Below are 24,537 nucleotides of genomic sequence, written 5' to 3'. Positions count from 1 at the left end.
TGTTTTTCTTCACTATGAAATATTTAAAATCATTAAATTTGCTGGTATTTGCATTGTTTGCATTAAACCTTAGCGAATCAGCTAACATTTTAGCTGTATTTCCTTTTCCGGGACCATCACAGTACTTGGTAGTACAGCCATATTTGAAAACTTTGGCGGCAAGAGGTCATGAATTGACCGTGATTAATGCATTTCCACAAAAAACACCCATACGAAATTATAGAGATATTTTTGTACCAGAAGTTTTGCAGTATGTGGGAGGTGATTAGTTGATTACACAGTGCAACAAAAAAAAAAATAAGCATATAAGGACCCTAATACGTGATAAAAAAACCAAAAAAAAAAGACCCGTGCCTCCCAGTTTTTCCCAAAGTAATGCACTTTTTTTTGGGCCCCCAAAGATTTGGGGCTTCGGTTAGTAAGAAAAAACTAAAGGAATTAGTGTTACATTATTATAAACTACAGCATACTTTTAGGCAGCTTAAAAAACATTTATTTCGAATTTTTTAAAGTTTTTTGCGATTTTGATCTTGAAGATGAAGTTGTTTTGAATTTATATGTTCACAACTTTTGTTCCCTACGACAAGGGCTACAACTTTGCCTTAGAGAGTAAATCAATATTCCAAACTGTTTGAAAGATATTAACCTGAGAAAATTATCACTTTTTTGCAAAAATGACACCGAGGCCACAAATCATTGGGGACCCATAAAAAAAAGTGCATGACTTTGGGCAAAACTGGGAGACATGGATCTTTTATCACGTAGTGGTGTCCGTAAATGGTTATATTTCAATGACTCAAAAATTACACACAGTGTTATTAATCGATGTAATTATGATCACACAATTAGGCCATTTTTTTTTTAATTTTCCTATGAATTCTTTCTAATCTATTCATTATTTTCTCTTTTTCAGATGTTTTCAGCTACATAAAAATGAAGCAAAGTAAATTTGCCGAAATAATGGGATTTTCCTGGTACTACTCGACTATTGTTAAAGATGTCTTAAATAATGAAAATGTTTGTAAACTACTAGATTCCCCAGAGGAAAAATTCGATTTAGTCATTATAGAAACTCTACAAACAGATGCTTTGTACGGTATTGCTGAACACTTTGGAGCTCCCATTATTGGCTATTCATCTTATGGCACTGATCCTTATATAGACTCTTTAGTAAACAATATATCGCCCATGGCGTATACTCCCCTACTCACGGGAACCTTTACCGAACGCATGAATTTTAAAGAACGTTTAGAAAACATGTGGAGTCATATACTCATGATGGTGCATCGTGAGTTAATGCATAAACCTTTGCATGATAGAATCTATAAGCAATACTTTCCCAAAGCCCGCAGATCATTGGAAGAATTAAGGCAAAATATTTCGCTGATATTATTAAATCAACATTTTAGTTTAAGTTTTCCTAGATCATACGTCACCAACATGATAGAAGTAGGTGGTTTTCATATACAGCATAAGCCGCAAAATCTAACCAAAGACATAGAAGATTTTATAAACTCCTCCTCACAAGATGTAATTTATTTCTCCATGGGTTCTAATATTAAAAGTGAACACTTTCCGGCAGCAATACGTAAAATACTATTGGAAACATTTGCCTCTCTACCCTATAAGTTTCTGTGGAAATTTGAAAATCCTGCTCTTATGGAAAATCGTCCTACAAATGTTTTCATCAGCAATTGGTTTCCTCAGGCAGATATTTTGGCTCATCCACGTGTAAAACTATTTATAACACATGGTGGTCTATTGAGTTTAATAGAATCTATTTACCATAGTAAACCTGTTTTGGGTATTCCGGTATTCTATGATCAATTTGTTAATGTGCTTAGATCGCAGCAATATGGATTTGGTCTTTCTGTTAAATACCAGGAACTTAATCATACTATTTTGAAAGAGAATATTAAAGAAATTATGGAAAATCCTAGTTATATGGAGAAGGCTAAAGAAATGTCCCAACGGTATCGTGATCAAGCCATAGATCCTTTGGAGAAGGCCATTTATTGGACAGAATATGTTTTAAGACATCGTGGTGCTGGATTTCTAAGATCGTCTGCCCAATATTTAAATTATTGGCAAAGAAATAGTTGGGATTGTGCTGCAGTATATTTGGTAGGCTTTTTGGTAATTGTGTCTTTGGTATTGTTTATTTTTGTTAAATTACTTATGTGTTGTTGGCAATTTAAATACAATTCAGGAAATAAAGTTAAAGTTAATTAATTTATGATATCTCTGATACACGCTTTGTTTCTTTGAGAGGTATACTAAATACTTCTGGGAGGATTCATGTAAAAAGCAGACATCAGTCGGATTTACAATATCCGATTTTAATGAAATCTACCACATACATAACATATCCAATATGTTCCTCATATCAGTGACTTTTACAATGGTAACTCAATCCAATGTAAAAAATGTAAGAAAGTATGGTCGGTCAGGCCGGACCATATAATACCCTACACCAAGTAAATAATCAAAAATATTTTTCTTTTAAAATATCAATAATTTATATTCGTAAGTGATTTTCGGAACTGGGCCTTATATGGAAGCTATGACCAATTATTTACCGATCACCATGAAATTAGGTCGTGTGATTCAAGTCAATATGAAAGTTTTTTGTATTAAATTTTATGTATATACCAACATTTTTAAGAGATTTATACACGTTAAAGTGATTTTCGGAAGCGGGTCTATATGAGAGCTATGACTAATTAAGGACCGATCGTAACAAAATTTTGTGACAAGAATTTTGTATATATAAAACTTATTTGAAGCGATATTTGTGTAGATACATATATAAATTAAACATTTATGACCGATAAAGTCCAATTTCGAGAGGACATTTGTATGGGGGCAAGGTGAAATAATGGATTGATTTCAGCCAATTTCAATAGGCTTGGTCCGTGGTAATGTGTACCAAATTTGATCGAAATATCTTCAAAATTGCGACCTATACTTTGCGCACAAGGTTTACATGGACACACAACCAGCCAGACGGACGGACATCGTGACTAGACTAGTATTTTTGGGCGTCACAAACATCTGCACAAACGCCCTCCCCATTATGGTAGTGTAGGGTATAAATATCACGATTTGAAAATTGAACAATTTATTAAAATAGTCTAAAATTATGTACACATAATTGCCCATAACTTTGAAACTACTCAAAGACTAGCATAATTTTTGACTCCATTTTAAAGCCGATGATATTGTCTTTAAAATATTGTGAATAAAATTGTTTACTTCCAAAAGGTTAAATGTCAATATTCGGAGTATATACATATTTCAATATAAAACAAGTAAGGAAGTATGGTCGGTCAAGCCCGACCATATAATACCCTACACTAAGCAAAAAAATTTTTCTTTAAAAATTTCAATAATTTATATTTTTGAGTGATTTTCGGAAGTGGGCCTGGATCACCATGAAATTAGGTCGCGTGATTTGTGTCTATATTAAAGTTAAGTATGTTGAATTTTGTGTGTATACCAACATTTTTAAGCGATTTATGCACGTTAAAGTGACTTTCGAAAGCGGTTCTATATGGGAGCTATGACTAATTATGGACCGATTGTAACAAAATTTGGTGACATGAATTTTGTGTATATAAAACTTATTTGGAGCGGAATTTGTGGAGATGCATATATAAATTAAACATTTATGACCGATAAAGTCCAATTTCGGGAGGACATTTGTATGGGGGCTAGGTGAAATAGTGGACCGATTTCAGCCAGTTTCAATAGACTTGGTCCTTGAGCCGAAAAAACAATATGTACCAAATTTTATCGAAATATCTTCAAAATTGCGACCTGTACTCTGCGCACAAGCTTTGCATGGACAGCCAGCCAGCCAGGACATCGCTTAATCGACTCAGAAAGTGATTCTAAATCGATCGGTATACTTTAAGGTGGGTGTTAGACTAATATTTTTGAGCGTTACAAACATCTGCACAAACGCATAATACCCTCCCCAATATGGTGGTGTAGGGTATAAATATCAAAGATCGCGGTGTTAAAAATTAATAAAAAACGCGGTATAAGGATACTAAACTCTCTACTATATTCGTGCAAAAAAATTCGATGGAGACTCGATTACTTCAGGAGTTATAAAGTAAAATGTTTTTAAATGTACGTTTTTTCATACTTCAAATCGCGATATCTTTGAAATGGAAAGGGTTTCCGATGAAAAAGTCATTGATTTGAGGAACCCTTTGGAATCGTAATATATGTGGTAAATTTTATTAAAATCGAAGATGTCAAATCCGAAAATATCTGTTTTCTGTCCGTTTTGATATGGATTCTCCCTTCTAGGTTCTTTAAAGATCTGAATTCTTTGAAACGTATTTTGTGGGCAAACAATAATTAATTGGTTCTTAATCCATAAATGAGTGCAAATTTTACTGTAGCTGATCTTACTATTATTGGTAACGATAAAAAAAAATATTTTAAAACTTTTTCACATAGTTTAACCAATTTTTATTTATTTTAATTAATTACAAAATACAACCCAATAAAATTTGACTAAAAAATTATTTACATAAGTAGCAGCACTCTTTAGTTTAATTCTTTTTCTGCTTATTTTTCTTAGGCTTCTGTTGAGGAGCAAGCTTCCTCATTAGCGCCCTCAACAAAATACTGAAAAAGTAGATAATGCCGAAAAGCATAAATAACAAACCACCATACAATAGTAACATGGCATCAATATTGTGATATTCAATAAAACTTAAATCTACACCAGCACAATGCAAATATTTGGCACCCTTATGGCGGGCGATATGTTCCACCCAATACACAGCCAAGTCCAAAGGCAGCATGGGTTGATCTCTATATCTCTCAGACATATCCTTTATGCGTTGAGTATAACTTTGATCATTAATAACACGTTCCACGGCTGCTGTGAGGTCCTTAGAATTCAAGGTTTGATAGTCCAAGCGTATGCCATAACCATTACTTTCCGCCTTGGCCATGTTAAGGAACTGATCACCAAATATGGGTATACCTATAACAGGAGTACCATGATAAATACTTTCGGTGGTACTCAAAAGTCCACCATGTGTAATAAAAACTTTAACATTCTCATCGGCCAATATATCGTCTTGTGGAAACCAATCACTAATGAAAACATTATCAGGTTTGCCTTCCAGCTTAGGATCTTCAAATTTCCATAAAACTCTTTGTTTAAGGTTCTTAAAGGCTGTCAATAATTCTTGCTTTTTGGCTGGCGGTAAATCCTTGCTCTTCAAATTGGAACCCATAGAGAAATAAACTACACCATGCTCAGCTTCTGTAATAAACTTCTCAATATCTTCGGGTAAAGGTGTACGCTGGCGATTAATGTGCATGCCTCCCACCTCAATTTGATTGGGCACATAGGGTCTGGCATAGCCCAAAGATACATGAGTGTTAAGCAGAACCGCAGCAGCATTTTTACGCACTGTATACATGTCTCTTTCTAAATGAGGGAAATATTTCTCATACAAGGCCGCCTGTCTGGGTAAATAGTGCAGATCCAAAAATAATCTCTCGAAAGAGACAAACGCCAAATTTCCCACACGTTCGGTGAGAGACATATGATCGGTGAATTTCAGCATGGCACTGGGTATATAAGAGGGAGGAGAGGGAGAGCCCACCTAAAAAAAATAAAGAAATGTTAAGTGATAATGACTATTAATTTAGTTTATATATTTAACTTACCATATCTGTGTTCCATGATATAGCACCAAATGTACCCAGACCTATGAGAGGTGCTTTAAAGTGTTCACTTAAACCAAATAGAGCCTCTGAGAGAAACACCTCACATATAACTGCATCAAATGTATGATTACTGGCCATTAGTTGTTGTACATTAGGTTCTTTCAAAACAATTTCAGTGAGCTCTATGCCCATGTCAAAATAGTGAACAGCATTCTGCAATACATTTTTATCGTTTCTATCCAGCAAACTATTGATTTTCTCTGAAAGAAAATTTAAAATAATATATATAAATTAAAATTTATTTATGATTAATATCTCGAGTAGTTGATAAATGATTTTTCTTGGAAATTTTTAAACATCGTAGGATATAAACAAATACTTAAGTTACTATGTATTCATAATAATATTTATACTCTACACCATCATAGATGTTTATAACGTTCACAAATATTGTCCCAACACTCATCTTAAAGTATACCAATCTGCTCAGGATCACTTTCTGAGTCGATTAAGAGATGTCCGTCTGTCCGTCCGTCCGGACTTATTATTTTAGAATTTTTTTGTTTGAAACACAAAAAAAATGTTTCATTAGGACATTATGACAATATGACCTAATAGCAGACCGTTTGTATCCCCCAATTGTTTTTATTTATTTCCTAATACACCATTTGTACAAGTATGTCCCTTTTAAATTTCACGCATTTAAATGCCTCAAACAACTTTTTTATTTGCAGGTGTTCATACTGATTTAATAAAAACAAACAAGTAAGAGAACAATCGGCTGTGCCGAATCTTATATACCCTTCACCAAACAATACTTTTTTGTTTTTTTTTAATTTTCTTTAAATTTAAAAAAAAAATTTCAAATTTGTTTTTATAATTTTTTTTCATTTTTTAAATTTATTAGTGCAGACTATTTTTTTTGGTGACAAACAAAATTCGGGTCAACATTTTTTCCCCGATTTTGACTCATTGTACACAGAAAAAAATTACTACAAATCAATTGTCATATTAATTACCAAATTCGTCAATACAATTAATTTTTAAATTAAAAAGGCACCAACAATCGACTTTGTGAATATAAAAAAAAATTATTACTTAAAGTTTTTAACACTCAACAATATTTTTTAACTACAAGATTGAGTTATTGAACAATTAATTTAATTTATTTAAACATTAAACTAATCATATTAAACAATTGTGTTGCTAACAGTTAATTACATTTTCTCTATTGGATTTAAACGAAATTAATGCTATTTTATTGACCTTTCGATACTAAGAAAAACAATAAAGGGTTTATTTAAGTAGTTTTTTATTAATAATTACAAGTTTTAATCTGAAAATGACATTGAAAAGGGAGTTTTTCTTGGTTCTATGCTAAGCTATTTCATCCCAAAATTATTGGGTGAGTTCTATTACTTAAGCCGGACAATTGTGGATATAATAGAACATGGATCTAATGGTTACACTTGAAGTATTGACTTTGAATTCGGTTAGAGAGGAGAATGCATTGGAGCACATGTGATCGCTGTATAATTCCTAATAATGTTGGATGGAATCTTGAATTTTATACAGATTTATTCAAATATGATCAATCGTATTTGCTAAATATTTCTTGCGAAGGACCATTGCACGCTCTTTCAGATTTGCACGTAAACCCTGTTGAAAAAAATATCTCTTTAAATGATTTTTCGTCCAATGTATTTCGCTTAAAAGTTACAACAACTTATTTAATTAATATACCTTGTATATTTTTCTTTAACAATTCGCAAAAAATTTCCATTGCAAACAATTAATATTTTATTTATAGATTTTTATTTTAAAATGTACAATTTACTTTTTCTTTTTGACATTTTTTAATTTATTAAAATAAATTATTCAACAAATGAAATACTTGATAAGAAAATAATTAAAATTGTTTACAAATAATTTGATTAAAAAAATTGTTACAAAAGTTAACCAAGTGTTTAGAATTTGTTTTAATTATTTAAGAACTGTTGTCTTTTTTTTCTATGTAGGTCTAACTTACTATGAACTTATATACGTCGTTGGAAAGGACTTTGAAATATCTATTATTAGATACCCATATGTCTAGTAATCCAGATATAGATAAAAAATAGGCAAACAATCTAGGTTGTTCTGGTTTTTTCCTTATATATCAGCTATTTGTGGGCCGATTTTGTCGAATCGAACCGGGTATATAGCGGATATATTGATGTATGAATCATGTGTGTAACTTATTTGGGGGCTACGGAATGTTGATTTCAACATACAGATGGTCAGATGGCCAGACATGGCTATATCGATTCCACTATCTATAACGATCCGAAATATGTGGGGTCGCAAATAGTAAAGGGTATAATAAGTAAGAAAGTATAGTGGGTCAAGCCTGACCATATGAGTATATGAGCAAATCATTATTCTATTACAATCTCAATAAATTTGTTTTCGTGAGTGATTTTCAGAAGTGGAGCAACCGATATGAAACTTATATTTGTAAATTTTATTTGGATTCCAAATACCGAGTTTCAATAAAATCAGCCATGCCCACCGCATACCGCCAATGCAATACATTTTTGTGTAAAAATTTTAAGGAATGGTCGTAGAGCATTGAAATTTGTCACCGAGAATTATATGGACTAAATTAAGAAAAAAAAATAAAATTTTTTCAAAATCGACCACGCCCAATGCCCAACGCCCACTGCCCATACAATCCAAATAGATTTTTTCCCATAAAATTTTTCCTTTCCAAGTAAAAGTCTAGAAATTTGGTACATATACCTCGGTGGTGTAGGGTAAGAAAATTGTAATATGTTTACTTCATTAATTACTACTAATGAACTTTTGATTCATTATTGAAGTTCACCCTACTTCAGGTTTGAAGAATATAGCAATTTTTCGGTGACTGCAAACTTAAATACAACTATTTATCTGTAACTTTGAATTCTTATCGCAAAAAAAATACAAATATTTTATAAAAAAACAGTCGGCTAACAAGTAGTTGTTATCTAAAGTGTTATAATTCATGCATTAACTTCAACTAAATAAAAAAATAACTCTATGGGAGTATTGAATCACCATTAACTACACTGTGCTAGTTGAAAAAAATGTCAAGAGGGGCACCCAGCGGATTTAAACCAAAAATTTCGAAATTTAAAAAATAGTTTTTTGTTTGCCAAAAAAAATACATATTTCTAAAATGACTACGAAGATTAAAAACATGTTAAACCTTACTTAAAGGCAATTTTATTGCGGAATTTCGGTTTTTTCATATTATTCGAGAAACTAAACCGTTTTTGAGTTACGCGTATATACATATGTTGTGCAACCTCCTCTATTTTCCAAATAACGGTATATCTCGAAAATACAAGCTAACCTAAAAAAACGGTTAGCCCCACTGAATTCAGCGTACCCGAATTAGTTTAACTCACTGGGTGCCCTTCTTGACAAAAAAAGTGTCAATTTCGTGCAAAAGTGTCAATTTCGTTCTAGTCTATTTAGTTTTCAATTGTATTTCCAAAATATCGTTTGCATTTTTAATCTACTTAGAAAGTGTTAGCTAATGGTAGTTTATTGATGAACTAGTCTTGTTCCCACAATAGCCATTGCATTGAACTACTTTTTTTTAACTATCGCTTTAACTTCATTTGTTATTAAAAAGAACTATTTCAGAAGCTAATTAAAAACAATATCAATTCTTATCTATAAATCTATTTAATCATACAAAATTGAAATAATAAGATAAGTAATAAAAAATGTGCAGTCAGCAGACCATATTGGTTATCAATATCATAATGAATGGTTGATTAATACACAATAATTAAACGTCAGCATGATAATAAAAATTGTAGTTAACTAATTCAATACAAATAATTTAACTATGAAAATACAATTTTAAAAATAATATTCTTCTTTTAGTGGTTAATTTAAATTTTATATCACAGGCTTAACAGATATAATGACAAAACCTACCATGTCCGTTCATGATTAATTTTTATAGCAAAATCTGAATATTTGAATTTCATGTCAAGTGAACCAACTTAATTACTATCTAATACGACTAACCTTGGTGTCATCCCGATCGGAAGACATCGGTTTTAAAAGTTGGTTCACTTGACATGAAATTCCCCATATGTAAATATTCAGATTTTGCTATAAAAATTAATTATGAACGGACATGATTATGTTTTTCATCACATATAGTATGTTATTTTGAAGGGTAAATATCAGTCATTTATTCTCACTTAGTTATTAAACATTATACTGTAAACAACGTTTTTATAGCTTCGAAAATTTAAAATTTTGTGCCAACAAAGCGTTACATGAGGGAAGTTTTGCTTTACTTTTTTAATTTGAAAAAAAGTGTCGCTGAAGCACGCCGATTGCTTCCCAAAGCTTATTGTTATTACGTTCCACAACTGCTATTCAGAAGTGGTACTTTTGACACGGAAGGCAAATATCGCCCAGGCCAACCAAAAAAAAAGACCTAGACCAAGAATTTGAGGCACTACTTCGTGAAGATTGTAGTCAAACTCAACAAGAGCTTGCAACATAATTGGGAGCTACTCAATCAGCAATTTAGAAACGTTTACAAGCAGCAGCCTTCATCCAAAAGCTGGAAAATTAGGTACTATAGCTAAGAGACCTTGCAAGAAGATTTTGTATGTCTGAAATGATGCCAACAAAAAAATAATTTTTGCACCGAATTATCACTTCTGATGACAAATTGCTGCATTACGATAACTCAAAGCGTAAGAAATCGTATGTGAAGCCCGGTCAACCAGACGAATCAAAACAAAAGCTAAATATCCAAGCCGCTAAGGTAATGCTCTATATTCTATTCTGAGCTGCTGACAACTGGCCAGAGCATCAGATAGAAACTGTATCGAATGCAACTGATTCGTTTGAAGCGATCATTGCCCGAAATATATGAAACCGTAATATTCCATCATGACAACGATAGGCCACATGTTAAAAACCTGGTAAAAACTATTTAGAAAGAAGTGGTTGGGAAGTTTTGTCTCAGATATTCGTCGAGTTTCAATTAAATAAAATTCTCTAAAATATATTACTTCGATGACAAATTGTAATGCTAAATGTAGCCGTTGGCATTTTGGTACTCACTGATAATGCAGAAAATGCAAACATTTAAAGTAGACTCACATGCAATTATTAATTATTAATATCTCTGAGAAAATATTGTTTCTCAAATACAGGAGTATTAGTACTATTAAATTTAATAGTGAAGTGTTATGCAGAATATTTCAATCGGATACCTGCCATGTTAAATTCACCAATCAATAACTTTGCTCGTGGGTTTAAAATTCGTCGTATATGAACTAGTTCAATGAACTGCAGGAAAGTTAGGTTTTCAAAAATCTTAGCTGGAAGGTTAAAAATTCAAATACAATGAAAACTAAAGTTTATCAAAATTTACCAAATTGGTTATGAACAATATGTAGGTGCCAGCAATTTTCACTGTTAAGAATTTATTTTACATTTCAAAATTTAGTTTGAAAAAATGTTTATGTTCCGAGCCTGTTCGTTGGACTGTAGCACCATTTGTGTTTAAATATCACAATTCGAATATTCTTAATGCATAACATCTGTCTTTTGTCGCTGATCAGTTTGCTAAATCAAATATTTTTAGATGTATTTAATAGATACATGTACATACATATATATATCAAATACATAAACTTCATTCTGTGTATATTATAAAATTCTTAATAATCAACCATTTTCACAAATATGTTAAAAATATTAATAACTGCTATTTTAAAACTTGTAGTTAATTACACGTATACACACCGAATAAATACTTATTGCTATTATTTATATAAAATTGTTTTTAATAACCTTTAAATACCCACCATTCATTACTTTCATCATAGATTCTAATGGAACGTCATGATAATTTTTAATATGTTGTTTTTGTGGAAACGGTGAGATCACATAAACTTCATGACCCTTTTGGGCCAAAGCTTTCATTAACGCCGAACCAACAATAAAATGTGATTTAGCACCCGTATGCAAGACACCCAAAAATTTGTATGATTCCACCACTACAGCAGAGTAGCTGAACATAAATAATAATAATAAACTAGCGAGACGCATTTTAATTAACCAAACGTGGGTTTTAATTTATTAATTAACTTATTTGTTGTTATTGTTGTTAGAACGCTTTAAATTTAATTTAAACACTGCGAGTTCGCGTAGACCGCTTTGCTAAACATGTGTTGTTAGAGCGCGTGTTCTTCTATGACTGTTTGAAAAAACTCTCTGTTAATGTTTATTTTGTTAGTTTATAAAAAAAAATTTTATACTGAAATCTAAGTTCCATATGGTGTAATTTCTCTTTAGTAATCTAAACAGTCGACACTGTATGTGTTATCATAACTAAAAATATTTTTTGGGACTTTTGTTGAATTTTGAGTACTTTTTTAGGGGAAAGAGATTATAAATTGTTCAGTAAAGGGCAGATCTTTAGAGGCAGTATATATAAAACTAATTTATGTATTAAACAGTTTGTTTATGTAGAACTAAAAAAACTTCAAATAAAATGTGCAACCTCTCTGTAAACGGTTTCCATACAGGTAGAATTCAAAGATATTGTATCTTGTTTTATTGTTGTAATATGTATTGTGTAGCATAGAACAACAAAAGGTTCATCCTACGATCTCAGCAAGAGATCAATAGTTTAAAGATATATTTTTCCCACCCTTATTGTATTGTTTGCAGGTAGCTAAAATTTGGCTATTAGATATTTTTATTTTGTTTACGTTATATTTGTACGTTAACACTAAAAAAAATTATTTTTACTATACGTAGTGTTTTTTTCTATCAAAATTCACATTTCCCCCATACAAATGTCCACCCGAAATAAGGTTTGAGCTGTCATGGCCCTTATGACGGGCCACATGGGCCACCAGCAGAGACCTGCGCCGAATGCCTAAGAGTCGGTTAAGCCGATCTGCCGAGTCTTGTACAAACTGTGTAGTTTATGATTCAATAAAAAAATAACCATCTAGAGAAAAAACTGTGCTTTTTATTTAAATTTTGGTAAAATTGAATGACAAACAAAAATCATTATCTTAATTTATTTATTAAATAAATATAAAATTAAATTAGTCTTAATGAATTTAAATACAAAAGGACAAATTAAAATCACAATAAAATCTATAATCTAGGAAAATATACAACTTAAATTAATTCTTCTTCAATTTCTTTTTATCCGTCTTTTGTTTCTTGCCACACACCAAGCCCACCATACACTTCAACAGCCACACAATTACAACTAGAACCAAGAGCAGACCACCATACAAAATTAGCATGGCATCAATATTGTGATATTGCACAAAATTTAAATCCAAACCGGCACAGTGTAAATATTTGGCACCCTTATGACGGGCCACATGTTCCACCCAATAAGTGGCCAATTGTAAAGGTTCCATAGGTTGATCTCTGTAACGTTTTGACATATTCTTCACCAACTTTGTATAGTTGGGATTACCCGTCATAGTTTCCACAGCCTGTTGCAAAGCCTGGGCACTTAAATTTTTATAATCCAACATAATGCCATAACCATTGGCCACCGCCTTGGCCATGTTAAGAAATTGATCACCAAATATGGGTATACCTATAAAAGGTTTACCATGATAAATACTCTCGGTGGTACTGAGTAGGCCACCATGTGTAATGAAAGCTTTAACATTATCATGGGCCAGTATATCATCCTGAGGAAACCAATCACTAATGAAAACATTATCGGGTTTTCCTTCTAATTGAGTATCTTCAAATTTCCATAGCACTCTTTGTTTAAGAGACTTTAAAGCTTTTAGTATTTCCTGTCTGGTTTCCAATGGTAGATTTTTCGATTTTATATTTGAGCCCATGGAGAAATATATCACACCATGTTGTGATTCATTTATAAACTTCTCTATATCTTGTGGCAAAGGAGATCTTTTACGATTGATATGCATGCCTCCTACCTCGATCTGATTGGGTACATAAGGCCGAGGAAAGCTTAATGAAACATGGGAATTTAGCAATACCAGGGCAGCGTTTTTTCTCACATCATACATGGATCTTTCATTGTAGGGGAAATACTTGTTATAAAGTTCTTCTTGTTGTGGCAAATAGTGTATATTCAAAAATAGTCGCTCGAATGTGGAGAAGCCTAAATTTATGAGACGTTCTTTGAGAGACATACGATCGGTGAAGGGTAAAAATGCACTGGGTACATAGGAGAGTGGTGAAGGGGAACCAACCTGAAAAGAGAAATATTAAGGGAATTATGGGTTAATGTTGAAACTGATAACAGTAATCGACAGCCAAAAGGGATTTCTAGTGTAAAACATAATTTTTATATAATTTTGGCACGCTGAACAAAAATATGGCAAACATTTTACGTTGATACTCAATTAAGATCTTAGCTTCCGTAGATTTTTAATTCATAAACAGTTTTTTACACATTCAGTTAAATGCTACATTCTATAAGGTAAAATAGATTTTTTTCGTGAAAAATTTAAGTGAAAATATCATGACAACTGCCCGTAAGTTTTAAGTATATGTATAAAAATTATGTTTGGTAAGAGGAGTACTTCTCAAAAATTGTATTTGTCTAGTAGTGTAATTTGTAGAAATTTGATAAATAACTTCTAATTAGGTGCTTTCCAAGATAAGACAAAAATAAGTTAAGTTATTTAGTAAAAACTATATCAATTTCGTTATTACATACATATGCAACGCTTTGGGGTACTTATTATAATATGATAACAAATAAATTAGTAGTTTAAAATTTTGTTATTTATTAATTTCTACTCGTATAACACAAATTTATGAAAGTCATGTATATTTCATACAAGTTTTTACCTCATTTTCGAAATGTCTAGTTATTATACTCATCACTAAAAAGATTTCTGGGTCCACATAAAATTCTAAGACGATCTAGCTATGTCCGTTCACCTGTCTGTTTGGTGATTGCATAATAGCACCGACTGTAGGGCCCTCAGACAAGGACTGCACAGTGGGGCAGAATCGAAATTTTTTGGAAATAAATCTGGCATTTCTAAACGACTGCTCCGATCAGAATAAAATTTGACACGGGCGTAGCCCAGGAGCATTCGAGTTTAAGATAATAAAATGGGCCATACAAATGATCCAGGGGCGGCACTATTGTGGCTCAAAGTAGGGTACCTTCGACATGTAAAATTTTTAAACACGTACGATTTTTTTTCCTGTCCGATTTCAAAGATTTTTATATTTTTGAAAAGCGCTCGGCTACGTCTTGGAAAAAACATGCTTGCGTGTGCTATTTATCTCTTATAATTTCCGAGTTATAGGCATTTCAAAATTGAAATCTTAAAATTTTGCCAAACCTTGGCCAGCTATTTTAAAAATATAGGGCGCAATTTTGGACTGAATGGACTCGAATTTCTTCTGTTAGACAACTAAACTAGAAATAATATACAAAAGATTTGAGGTCAATATCTATTATGGATCCAAAAATAAATGATTTTCAATTTAAATATTAAAAAAATAGTTGATTTTTGCTGTTTTGTAGGCGAAAATGTGACTTAACTCTTTTTTAATTAAAAAAAAATACTTTCTTTAATAACATATCGCTGGCCTAACATGCTCTAAGTCCACTTTTTTTAGAAATTGAGATTTTAATGCAGTAATGTACAATAAGTAAAAATACATTGATTACAAAGAAAAAAATTGGAGTTATTGTTGTTTTGTAGTGATGAGCAAAAACGCTTAGTCCAATTTATCACAAGAAAAAGCTCTAAGTCCCTATAAAAAGTACAATTTAACCATTTATATCAAATTGTTCAATGACATGTATTAAAATAAGTAAGAAAAAATGGTCGGTCAAATATTTTTCTTCTAAAATTTAAATAATTTATTTTCGGAAGAGGGTCTTATTTGGGAGCTATGACTAATTATGGACCGATCGCCATGAAAGTTATTTGCGTTGAATTTTATGTGTATGTATACCAACATTTTTAAGAGATTTATGCTTGTTAAAGTGATTTTTGGAAGCGGGCCTTATATGGGAGCTATGACTTATTAAAGACCGATCGGCATGAAATTAGGTTACATGATTTCCATAGTATAAAGTATTTTTGTATGGGAGCTAGAGGAAATATTATACTGATTTCATCCAGTTTCAATAGGTTTCGTCCTTGGGCCAAAAACAAGTGTATGTACCACATTTTATCGAAATATCTTCATATTTTTAGGTAAACAAAATTTAAAAAAAAAAAAATTCAAAACTGTTTTTAAAAATATATAATTTTTTTTTAAGTTTTTTCAAATTCTTTTTTTGTTTTTTAAAATTATTAGTGAAAAACAAGCAGGAGAGCTATATTTGGTTGAGCCGAACCTTATACACATACCCTTTTTAAAAAAGTTTTTTATCCAAATTTTGTAAAATTTTTTTTTAATTTTTAAAAAATTAAAAATTTTGGATGAAAAAAAAAATTCTGGTTAAAATATATTTTTCCCGATTTTGACCCATTTTAGGTCCAACTTACTATAGCCTTATATACATCGTTGCAATGAACTTTGACATATCTATCATTAGATACCCATTTTTCCTATATTAATGAGGTTATCCTGGAATTTTCCTTATATCTCAGCCATTTGTGGACCGATGTTGTCGATTTTTAATAGCAACCGAGCCGGAAGAATTCCCGATATATTGATGTATGAATGATGTATGTAAGTTGTTTAGGGGCTACGGAAAGTTGATTTCATCATAGAGACTGACAGACGAACAGACGGACATGTAACGATCCAAAATATATATTTTGTGGGGTCGAAAATGAAAAATGTAGAAACTACAAAGGGAATGACAAATCCTTGCCACTCATGGTGAAGGGTATAAAAAGTAGTAAATAAGAAATGAAAGACAAGTTCTAAGAAAAAGACCTAAGTCCATCAAAAAATACAAACTAAGCAATAGAAAAAGCTCTAAGTCCAAAAAAAACATTTACCTCGGCAAATACTTATTTTATCATTTTGCTTTTATTCACATAGAAAACAGAGAAAAATACAAAAATATAGTATACCGATCGACTTAGAATCACTTTCTGCGTCGATTAATCGATGTCCGTCCGTCCGTCAGTCTGGCTGGCTGGCTGTCCATGTAAACCTTGTGAGCAGAGTACAGGTCGCAATTCTGAAGATATTTCGATAAAATTTGGTACATATTACCAAGCCTATTGAAACTCGCTGAAATCGGTACATTATTTCACCTAGACCCCATACAAATGTCCCCTCGAAATTGGACTTTATCGGTCATAAATGTTTAATTTATATATGTATCTACACAAAATTCGCTCCAAATAAGTTTTATATATACAAAATTCATGTCACCAAATTTTGTTACGATCGGTCCATAATTAGTCATAGCTCCCATATAGACCCCGTTTCGAAAATCACTTTAATGTGCATAAATCGCTTATAAATGTTGGTATATACACAAAATTCAACATAAATATCTTTCATATAGACATAAATGACACGACCTAATTTCATGGTGATCGGTCCATAATTGGTCATAGCTCCCATATAAGGCCCACTTCCGAAAATCACTCACGAATATAAATTATTGATATTTTAAAAGAAAAATATTTTTACTCATTTACTTGGTGTAGGGTATTATATGGTCGGGCTTGACCGACCATACTTTCTTACTTGTTTGATGAAGATAAATGTAATGAAGATAAATGTAATTTGCTAAGTTGTCAAAAATTGATAAGTTTGTCAAAAATTTGCAAGGTAAACGATCGCTTTACAAATTCATATTGTTATAATATATATAATAAAAAGCTATATAATTATATATATAGCTTTAAAAACGTTAAGACGTGAATTTTTGTTTGACGATAGTGAAGATGCGGTTATAACAAGAAATTATAGAGACCGAGTTAATTTTTCATGACTACAAAACTTTAATTTTAAAAATGAAAAAAAAATTGGAAAAATTTTAAAAAAAAATTTTTTAAAAAAAAAAATTGGTATAAAATTGTCACTAAAAAAGCCAAAAAAAAAAATTTTTTAAATTAATTTTGAAAAAAAAATTAACATAAAATTTTTGTCACTAAAAAATTAAAAAAAACATTTTGAACTGAAAATTAAAAAAAAATATTTGTTTACCTAAAAATATTTAAAAATTTTATTTCAAAGTATAATTTGGTGAAGGGTCTGGCCAGCCAGACAGACGGAAGGTCGGACATCGTTTAATCTAAGACTAATATTTTTGGGCGCAACAAACATCTGCATAAATGCATAATACTCTCTCCGCTACGATGGTGTAGGGTAATAATAACTAGACATTGTGAAAATGATGTAGAAACTACTATGAAAACTACATGAATTTCAGCACGCATTACTAAGAAATTGACTTTATTTTAACAAAAGTTGTTAACACTTTTCATTACTGTCATTTGTAAAAACAAAAATATTTCTAAAAATTATTCAACTCACCATATCAGTATTCCAGGCAATCGCACCAAACGTGCCCAGACCTATTAAAGGTGCCTTAAAATGTTCACTTATGCCATACAAAGCTTCGGCCAGAAAAACTTCAGAGATGACAGCATCGAATGTTTGATTGGTGGCCAATAAAGCTCTAACACTCGGTTCATTTAGAACTGCCTCGGTTACTTGCAAACCTATATTATGAAATGACATAATATTTTCCAGTAAACTGCGTTTCGTTGTTTCCAAAAGTGCATTAGTTTCCTCTACGATTACAAGTAATTAAAACAAACCGCATTTTAGATTAATATATTTAGATATAATTAAAAAAAAGACATTCATGCATGTAACCATAAGTAATTACATAAATGTGTATGAAATTTAAAAAAAAAACAAAACAAAAATCACTCACTTTCCATTATCTTTAAAACCGAGGGCACCGGTACATCATGATAATTTTTCAATGGCTTTTTCAAAGGAAATGGACTAATCACGGTCACTTCATGACCCTTTTCCACTAGGCCGCGCATTAAAGCAGAGCCCACAATAAAATGTGATTTTGAGCTAAAGTGCAACACACCCAAGAATTTATATGATTCTAAATGATCGACACTGAGTAATGTCAATAACAGGCCTAAAAATAGCCTGAAGTTTATTTGTGCATTCCATAAACGCATGTTGTTTTGTTGTTTCTTTTTTTAAATGTTTTCTTTTACTTTTAATTTTTTAACCACCAGCCACTGCTCGTTCCTTGTGCGAATCTTTTAGATACTAAACTGCAGATAAACCTGTCTACTCATTTTTATTATTGAGGCAACAAGTTTTTTGTTTATTTTTCTCAGTATGTATTAGCACTTCTGTTAACAACATTTGTGCACAACTCAATCAGCTGTTGCTAATGAAGAATATTTAAAAGATTAATAATCGAAAATTGTGTGTGTATATTTTGTTTTGCTAAAAAAATATGCCCATCATGCTAATACGTAAAAAGCCGGCTAAAAGTGAGACAAGTTAACATGGAATCATTAAGAGATAATTTAATAACATAAAGAGAGCGTGATAAAGAGACTACAGCTAGTGAGATAGATATTTTGTATCAGAGATGGAAAATTTTTATTTTGTGTTTAAAATATGAGAACAACTATATTTTTCAAATCTAACCGAATTTAATTGTTCATTATTTCTTAAGTGTTTATGATTTTAATAAAATTGCAAATAATTTTGATTCAATGATACTACTAGCAACAAAATACCAGAATCCAATGTTTATATCTTTGTTAGTTATAGCTTCATAAATCTAGAACATTAAATTAAATTGAATGAAATATACTAGAGTTTTTTAATCTTTTTACCATAAATTTTTATATTATACTAGCTGAACCCGGCCCGCGTTGCTGGCCCTTACAATAATTCTGTTTTATATTGCATCTCGATTTTAATATACAGTGTCGGACAAAAAGAAGCACGGACTTCCCCGACCTGACATCACACCCGAAACACTGAGGTGGTCATTTGATAAAGTTGTAGCGGATATCTATAAGTACAGTGGCATGTATGCCCTTAAAAAAAAGAAATGGATGTATTTAAGGCAAATGGGATATTATATTTATGAATTCATCTTAAGGACAGGGGATATACGTTTCTTTTTTTATTTAGTCGGGAGTAAACCACAAAACATGAATTTTCCAAATGTAAGCCAGCAATAGTCAACGATTGGCCTTATGCTTTGTCGTTGGAAACCTTTGGTATGCGTGAAATCTTTACGTCTTCGAATTTTAATCTGCCACCGATGATTGTTTCTTCAATTAGAATTGGTGAACATTTTTTGATGGTCAATCGTGTTCCGTTGCATAATTTTGGCGCGTTTATGTTGCGGAGAAACATTATCTGTGATCTAACCTTCAATGTTTCAGTAGCATAATTGAGGCCTGTTCTTCGTTCATTACTGTGTCAATCGATTTGTATTTCATTGTTTCGCCAGTCAGTTTCAATTAATTTGCTCATTGAGCTTGTTAACATCATAATTTTTTGGTACCAAAATTGCACGTTCCCACAGCCAATCCGAATTTTTGTAGTTGGTTGTAAGACTTGTGAATACCTTGTCGACAACGGATTGAATATTCATTTGCATTTGGCAGAAGTTCGGCGAGAACGAAATTTGATTTGTCGACGTTGTTTACTATATTAATTGTACTTTCGGAAATTTTGTTTATCATCGGTTAAAAGCAATTTTATAGTACAATGTTAACAGCGGAATACTTGTTTTATCGAACGATATGAAAATTTGGTATGTACCGGACATGTTACACCAAATCATTCGTTTCAGAGTACACCACTGTGAATTAAAATTTTTAGAATGATGTTAAGCAACGAAATTAAAATTAGCATTGTTTGATCGTTGGGAATGAAAAAAGCATTTATTTCTCGAATGAAAAAATAAAAATAATTTTTTGGCAATTTTTTTTTTTATTTTTTTTATTTGCAAAAGTTTGGCTACAATTACTGACCTTGAAATCATTAGGTATATTGTCATTAGCGGTATAGTGTAAAAATTTGATTTTACCACGCCCCTCCGCCCACAGACCGAAAATAAAAAATCTGAAGATTCACTGAAAATTTGATAAAAATCGGTCCAGCCATATCTCCGGAACCACTATGCCGATTTCATGTAAACTTCACAAAAACCACCCGTTTTCGCAGTTAGTGGTGACATCAAAATGTACACTTCTTTTTATATATAAGATTTAGAGTTGTATTGGGTGTATGAGTCAAAAATGAGGGATCTACAATAGATGGAGTATCTATTGAACGAAGCTTTTCTATTAATTAATTTATATGTCATCTTGAAGGGTACATATCTGTCATTTATTCACACTTAGCTATTGAACATTATAGTGTAAAAAATTAAAAATATGCGCTTATAATATGCACTATAAACAGAGAAAATATGCACTAAAAATGGCAAAAATATGCAATAGAAACAAGTTTTATATTTAAAATATATTCATTAATACAAGAAATTATTGGCAGCATCATCAATTAATTTTACTTGTGCATTCAGAGAATTGAATCCCTGTAGTTTAGTAATAGTTTCAGAAATAAAGATGTAATTTGAGCACAGAAATGCTAATTGGCTTTTAGTATTATTCTTTTTTAAAATAAAAATATCTTGAATTTTTTTAATTGAGTGAGCGTCGCTATTATCAAATTCTTCCATAATATTTTTAATTTCATCTAAATTTTCAGTAGTAGTAAGCCGCATCTAGTAATTACTGGTTGAGATGGAGGAGGAAACTCTGGATACTTTTCTTTAAATTTAGCAACACAAGATGGTGCCTTTAAAAACACTTTTTCCATTCGAAATTAATAAATCTATATCCTCAAATTGAGATCTAGTTTCTTCGGCTACTCGATGTAATTCATGTGCTAAACATGTTACATGAATTAGTTTGGAATCAAATGCCTTTAGGCTATTTGCTGCTATAAAAGAAAATTAAATATGCAATAAAATGGAAAATATGCTAAATATATGCATTTAAAAGAAAACTATGCATTTATATTAAAATATGCAAACATATGCAATAAAAAATCAATGTAATTTTGTTGCAAATTCTTCGATTCGGAATGACAAATTATCAAAAGTGATTTTGAGTTAAAGACTACAAACATGCATTTGCATAGAAATCCTTGCCCTGTTAATGACTTAGTAATCCAGATATAGATCAAAAATAGGGCAATTTGTGGGCCGATTTTGTCGATTTTAAATATATTGATGTATGAATCATGTACGTAAGTTATTTGGGAACCATATCCTATTATGGTCCTTTTCACGTTGCAGGGAGTGTACGAATTGAAGCCGGGAGACTTTGAAATATTATTCTCCATGTTGGAAATGATGGTTGAACGCTACGAAAGAAAATAATTTTTGCACCGAATCACTACTTGCGATGCAAAATGTATCCTTTACCGTCATTGCGGCAACGGTATATTAAAGATAACGGTAATTTCGGTCTGATTTATATATTAGTAAAATTTACATCCAGTAAAAATAATATGGTTTGAATAAACTCTGAATGGAACAGAAAAATTAGAAGTAATACGAGGATGTTTAAAAGTGTATTTTAGGTTCATCTTTGCTTGTTTTACATTACTTTTTTTGCAATAATTTAGAAATTACGCTTTCAGCACTTGGTTTCACGAATTCTACCAATTCTAACACACCCTCAAAATGCATTTTAACCACTAAAATTAAATTAGTTTACTTTTATTTATAAGTATATGACTGTGTCTAGCCTTTGTGTATATTAATTCTTAATATTCTCCATAGTAGTCAATATTTTAACACACAACGTTTTATTTATTAATTTCTTTCCACTTCATATTTATTTGCTAAATCACGTTTACAAATGTAAAACTTTGCTAGCATTTATTTGTTTTAGTTTTTGACAAACAAAAATGTAAATTGTTTTTTTTATATTTTTCTACTTCTAAGATATTTTCATTATCAATGACAGGTTTTTAACACATGTTAATTGCTTTGATGAGAATTAGTTGCACATTTTGTGTTGACTTAAGGTAGGTAGTGTTGATAGAAAATCTTTTTAATAATGTTTCGAGAACATTTGCATATCTCTTTCTTCTAGCTAATATTCTAATTAGTATTATTTGCTTAAACATAAAGCGATTAAATATAAGTATTGCATATTTAATACATAATTGCAATTCTTCCAATATTTCGAAACCATATTTTTGCTTTACGGCCTACCCGTCATATGTCGGGTATTATAAATCCACACATTTATAATAACTGAAAGAATCTCTTTAATGTTGTATTTCAGAAACAATATTTTAGTTCAAAATAAACATTACCAATATAATTTCATATTAAAATCAGTTCAGAAGAAAAAAGTTATATGGCAAATTGTGAGACAATCTAACAAAAATGTTTTGAATTTATTTAAACGACGAGCATAATTTGTATAATTATAGTTTAAGTTGCAGGGTATATAAGATTCGTCACAGCTGACACTAGCACCTCTGACTTGTTTTTTTTAATAAATTTGTTTATTTTTGTTTTATTAGCAAGTGGTTGTAAAACAAATACTTTATATATTTCGTCGTATTACTTGCAATTTTTTAATTCTTTAATAACAGAGCGATAAGTTTCAATATGCAGAATTAGTAAATCTGAATAAAGTTTTCATATATCCCCACAATTAATAATACAAAGAGGTCGAATTGACCACGAAATTGGGTAACGTTGTGGTCATCGTCATTTTACATGCAATGCAAATTTGGTCACACATTTTTTTATTGCCTTAAAGCCATTTATGATCCGAATGAGCTGAAATTTAAAACAAAAAAAATATTACTTGAGAATTATACAAAGAATACGATTATATGTGTATGAAAGAATACGATTATACATGTAGATTATCTCTTTTAATTCTAGAGATATTTAGGTTTATCTAAACCCTCTCCACCATAGTGGGAAGGATTTAATGCATTTGTGCTGATGTTTGTAACGTCCAAAAATATTAGTGTAACACCCACCTTAAAGTCGACTCAGAATCACGTTTTTAGTCGATTAAAAGAGGTCCGTCTGTCCGTCTGGCTGTCCATGTAAACCTTATGTGCAAAGTACATTGCGCAATTTTGAAGATATTTCGATAAAATTTGGTACATTACATTTTCTCGGCCAAAAGACAAAAATGAAACTGAAAATGGTCCATTATTTCATTATCGGTCATAAATGTTTGATTTATATAGGTATCTTTACAAGTTTGGCTCCAAATAAGTTCTATATATACGGAATTCATGTTACATGATGATCGCTCCATAATTAGTCATAGCTCCCATATAAGGCCCGCTTCCGAAAATCCCTTTAATGAGCATAAATCTCATAAACATACACACAAAATTCAACAGAAATAAATTTCATACAGACCTAACTTCATGACGATCAGTACATAATTAGTCATATCTTCCATATAAGGCCAACATTCTAAAATCATTCACGAAAATATATTATTGAAATTTTAAAAGAAAAATGTGTTTGCTCATTTACTTAGTGTAGGGTATTATATAGTCGTAGTTTTAATTTATATACTTATGCATCGGCACAAATTTCTCTCCAAATAATTTGTAAATACACGAAAGTCATTTCAACTAATTTGTATTAGATTATTTATGAGACTTCTAAAAGCTGGCGCTGTGTATATAAATAGTAACAGGGCCTGTTATAGTTAATATTAACTGTAATACCAGTGTGTTTAAAGTGTGTAACAGTTCTTAAGCTGTTATGTAGATTTTAATAAATAAAGAACTGTTACAAATTTTTAA

At 31.1% G+C, this 24,537-nt stretch overlaps 2 protein-coding genes across 2 annotated transcripts; one reads left to right on the top strand and one right to left on the bottom strand.

Moving 5' to 3' along the window:
• Nucleotides 1-2,248, top strand: LOC135955199 (UDP-glucosyltransferase 2-like). Its single transcript, XM_065505527.1, has 2 exons — nucleotides 1-261; nucleotides 914-2,248. The coding sequence occupies exons 1-2, from the start codon at nucleotides 15-17 to the stop codon at nucleotides 2,230-2,232; spliced, it is 1,566 nt and encodes a 521-aa protein (XP_065361599.1). The 5' UTR covers nucleotides 1-14; the 3' UTR covers nucleotides 2,233-2,248.
• Nucleotides 2,249-4,470: 2,222 nt separating this feature from the next.
• Nucleotides 4,471-18,988, bottom strand: LOC135961001 (uncharacterized). Its single transcript, XM_065512481.1, has 6 exons — nucleotides 18,608-18,988; nucleotides 18,202-18,461; nucleotides 12,913-13,973; nucleotides 11,577-11,833; nucleotides 5,704-5,963; nucleotides 4,471-5,639 (listed from the first exon to the last, which is right to left on the bottom strand). Exons 1-6 carry the CDS (start codon nucleotides 18,870-18,872, stop codon nucleotides 4,569-4,571), a joined length of 3,174 nt encoding a protein of 1,057 aa, XP_065368553.1. The 5' UTR covers nucleotides 18,873-18,988; the 3' UTR covers nucleotides 4,471-4,568.
• Between the last annotated feature and the right edge of the window lie 5,549 nt (nucleotides 18,989-24,537).

The sequence above is a fragment of the Calliphora vicina genome, chromosome 1, assembly GCF_958450345.1.
Source record: "Calliphora vicina chromosome 1, idCalVici1.1, whole genome shotgun sequence".
NCBI classification, from domain to species: Eukaryota; Metazoa; Arthropoda; class Insecta; order Diptera; family Calliphoridae; genus Calliphora; species Calliphora vicina.
This window is presented reverse-complemented; position numbering and strand designations above follow the sequence as displayed.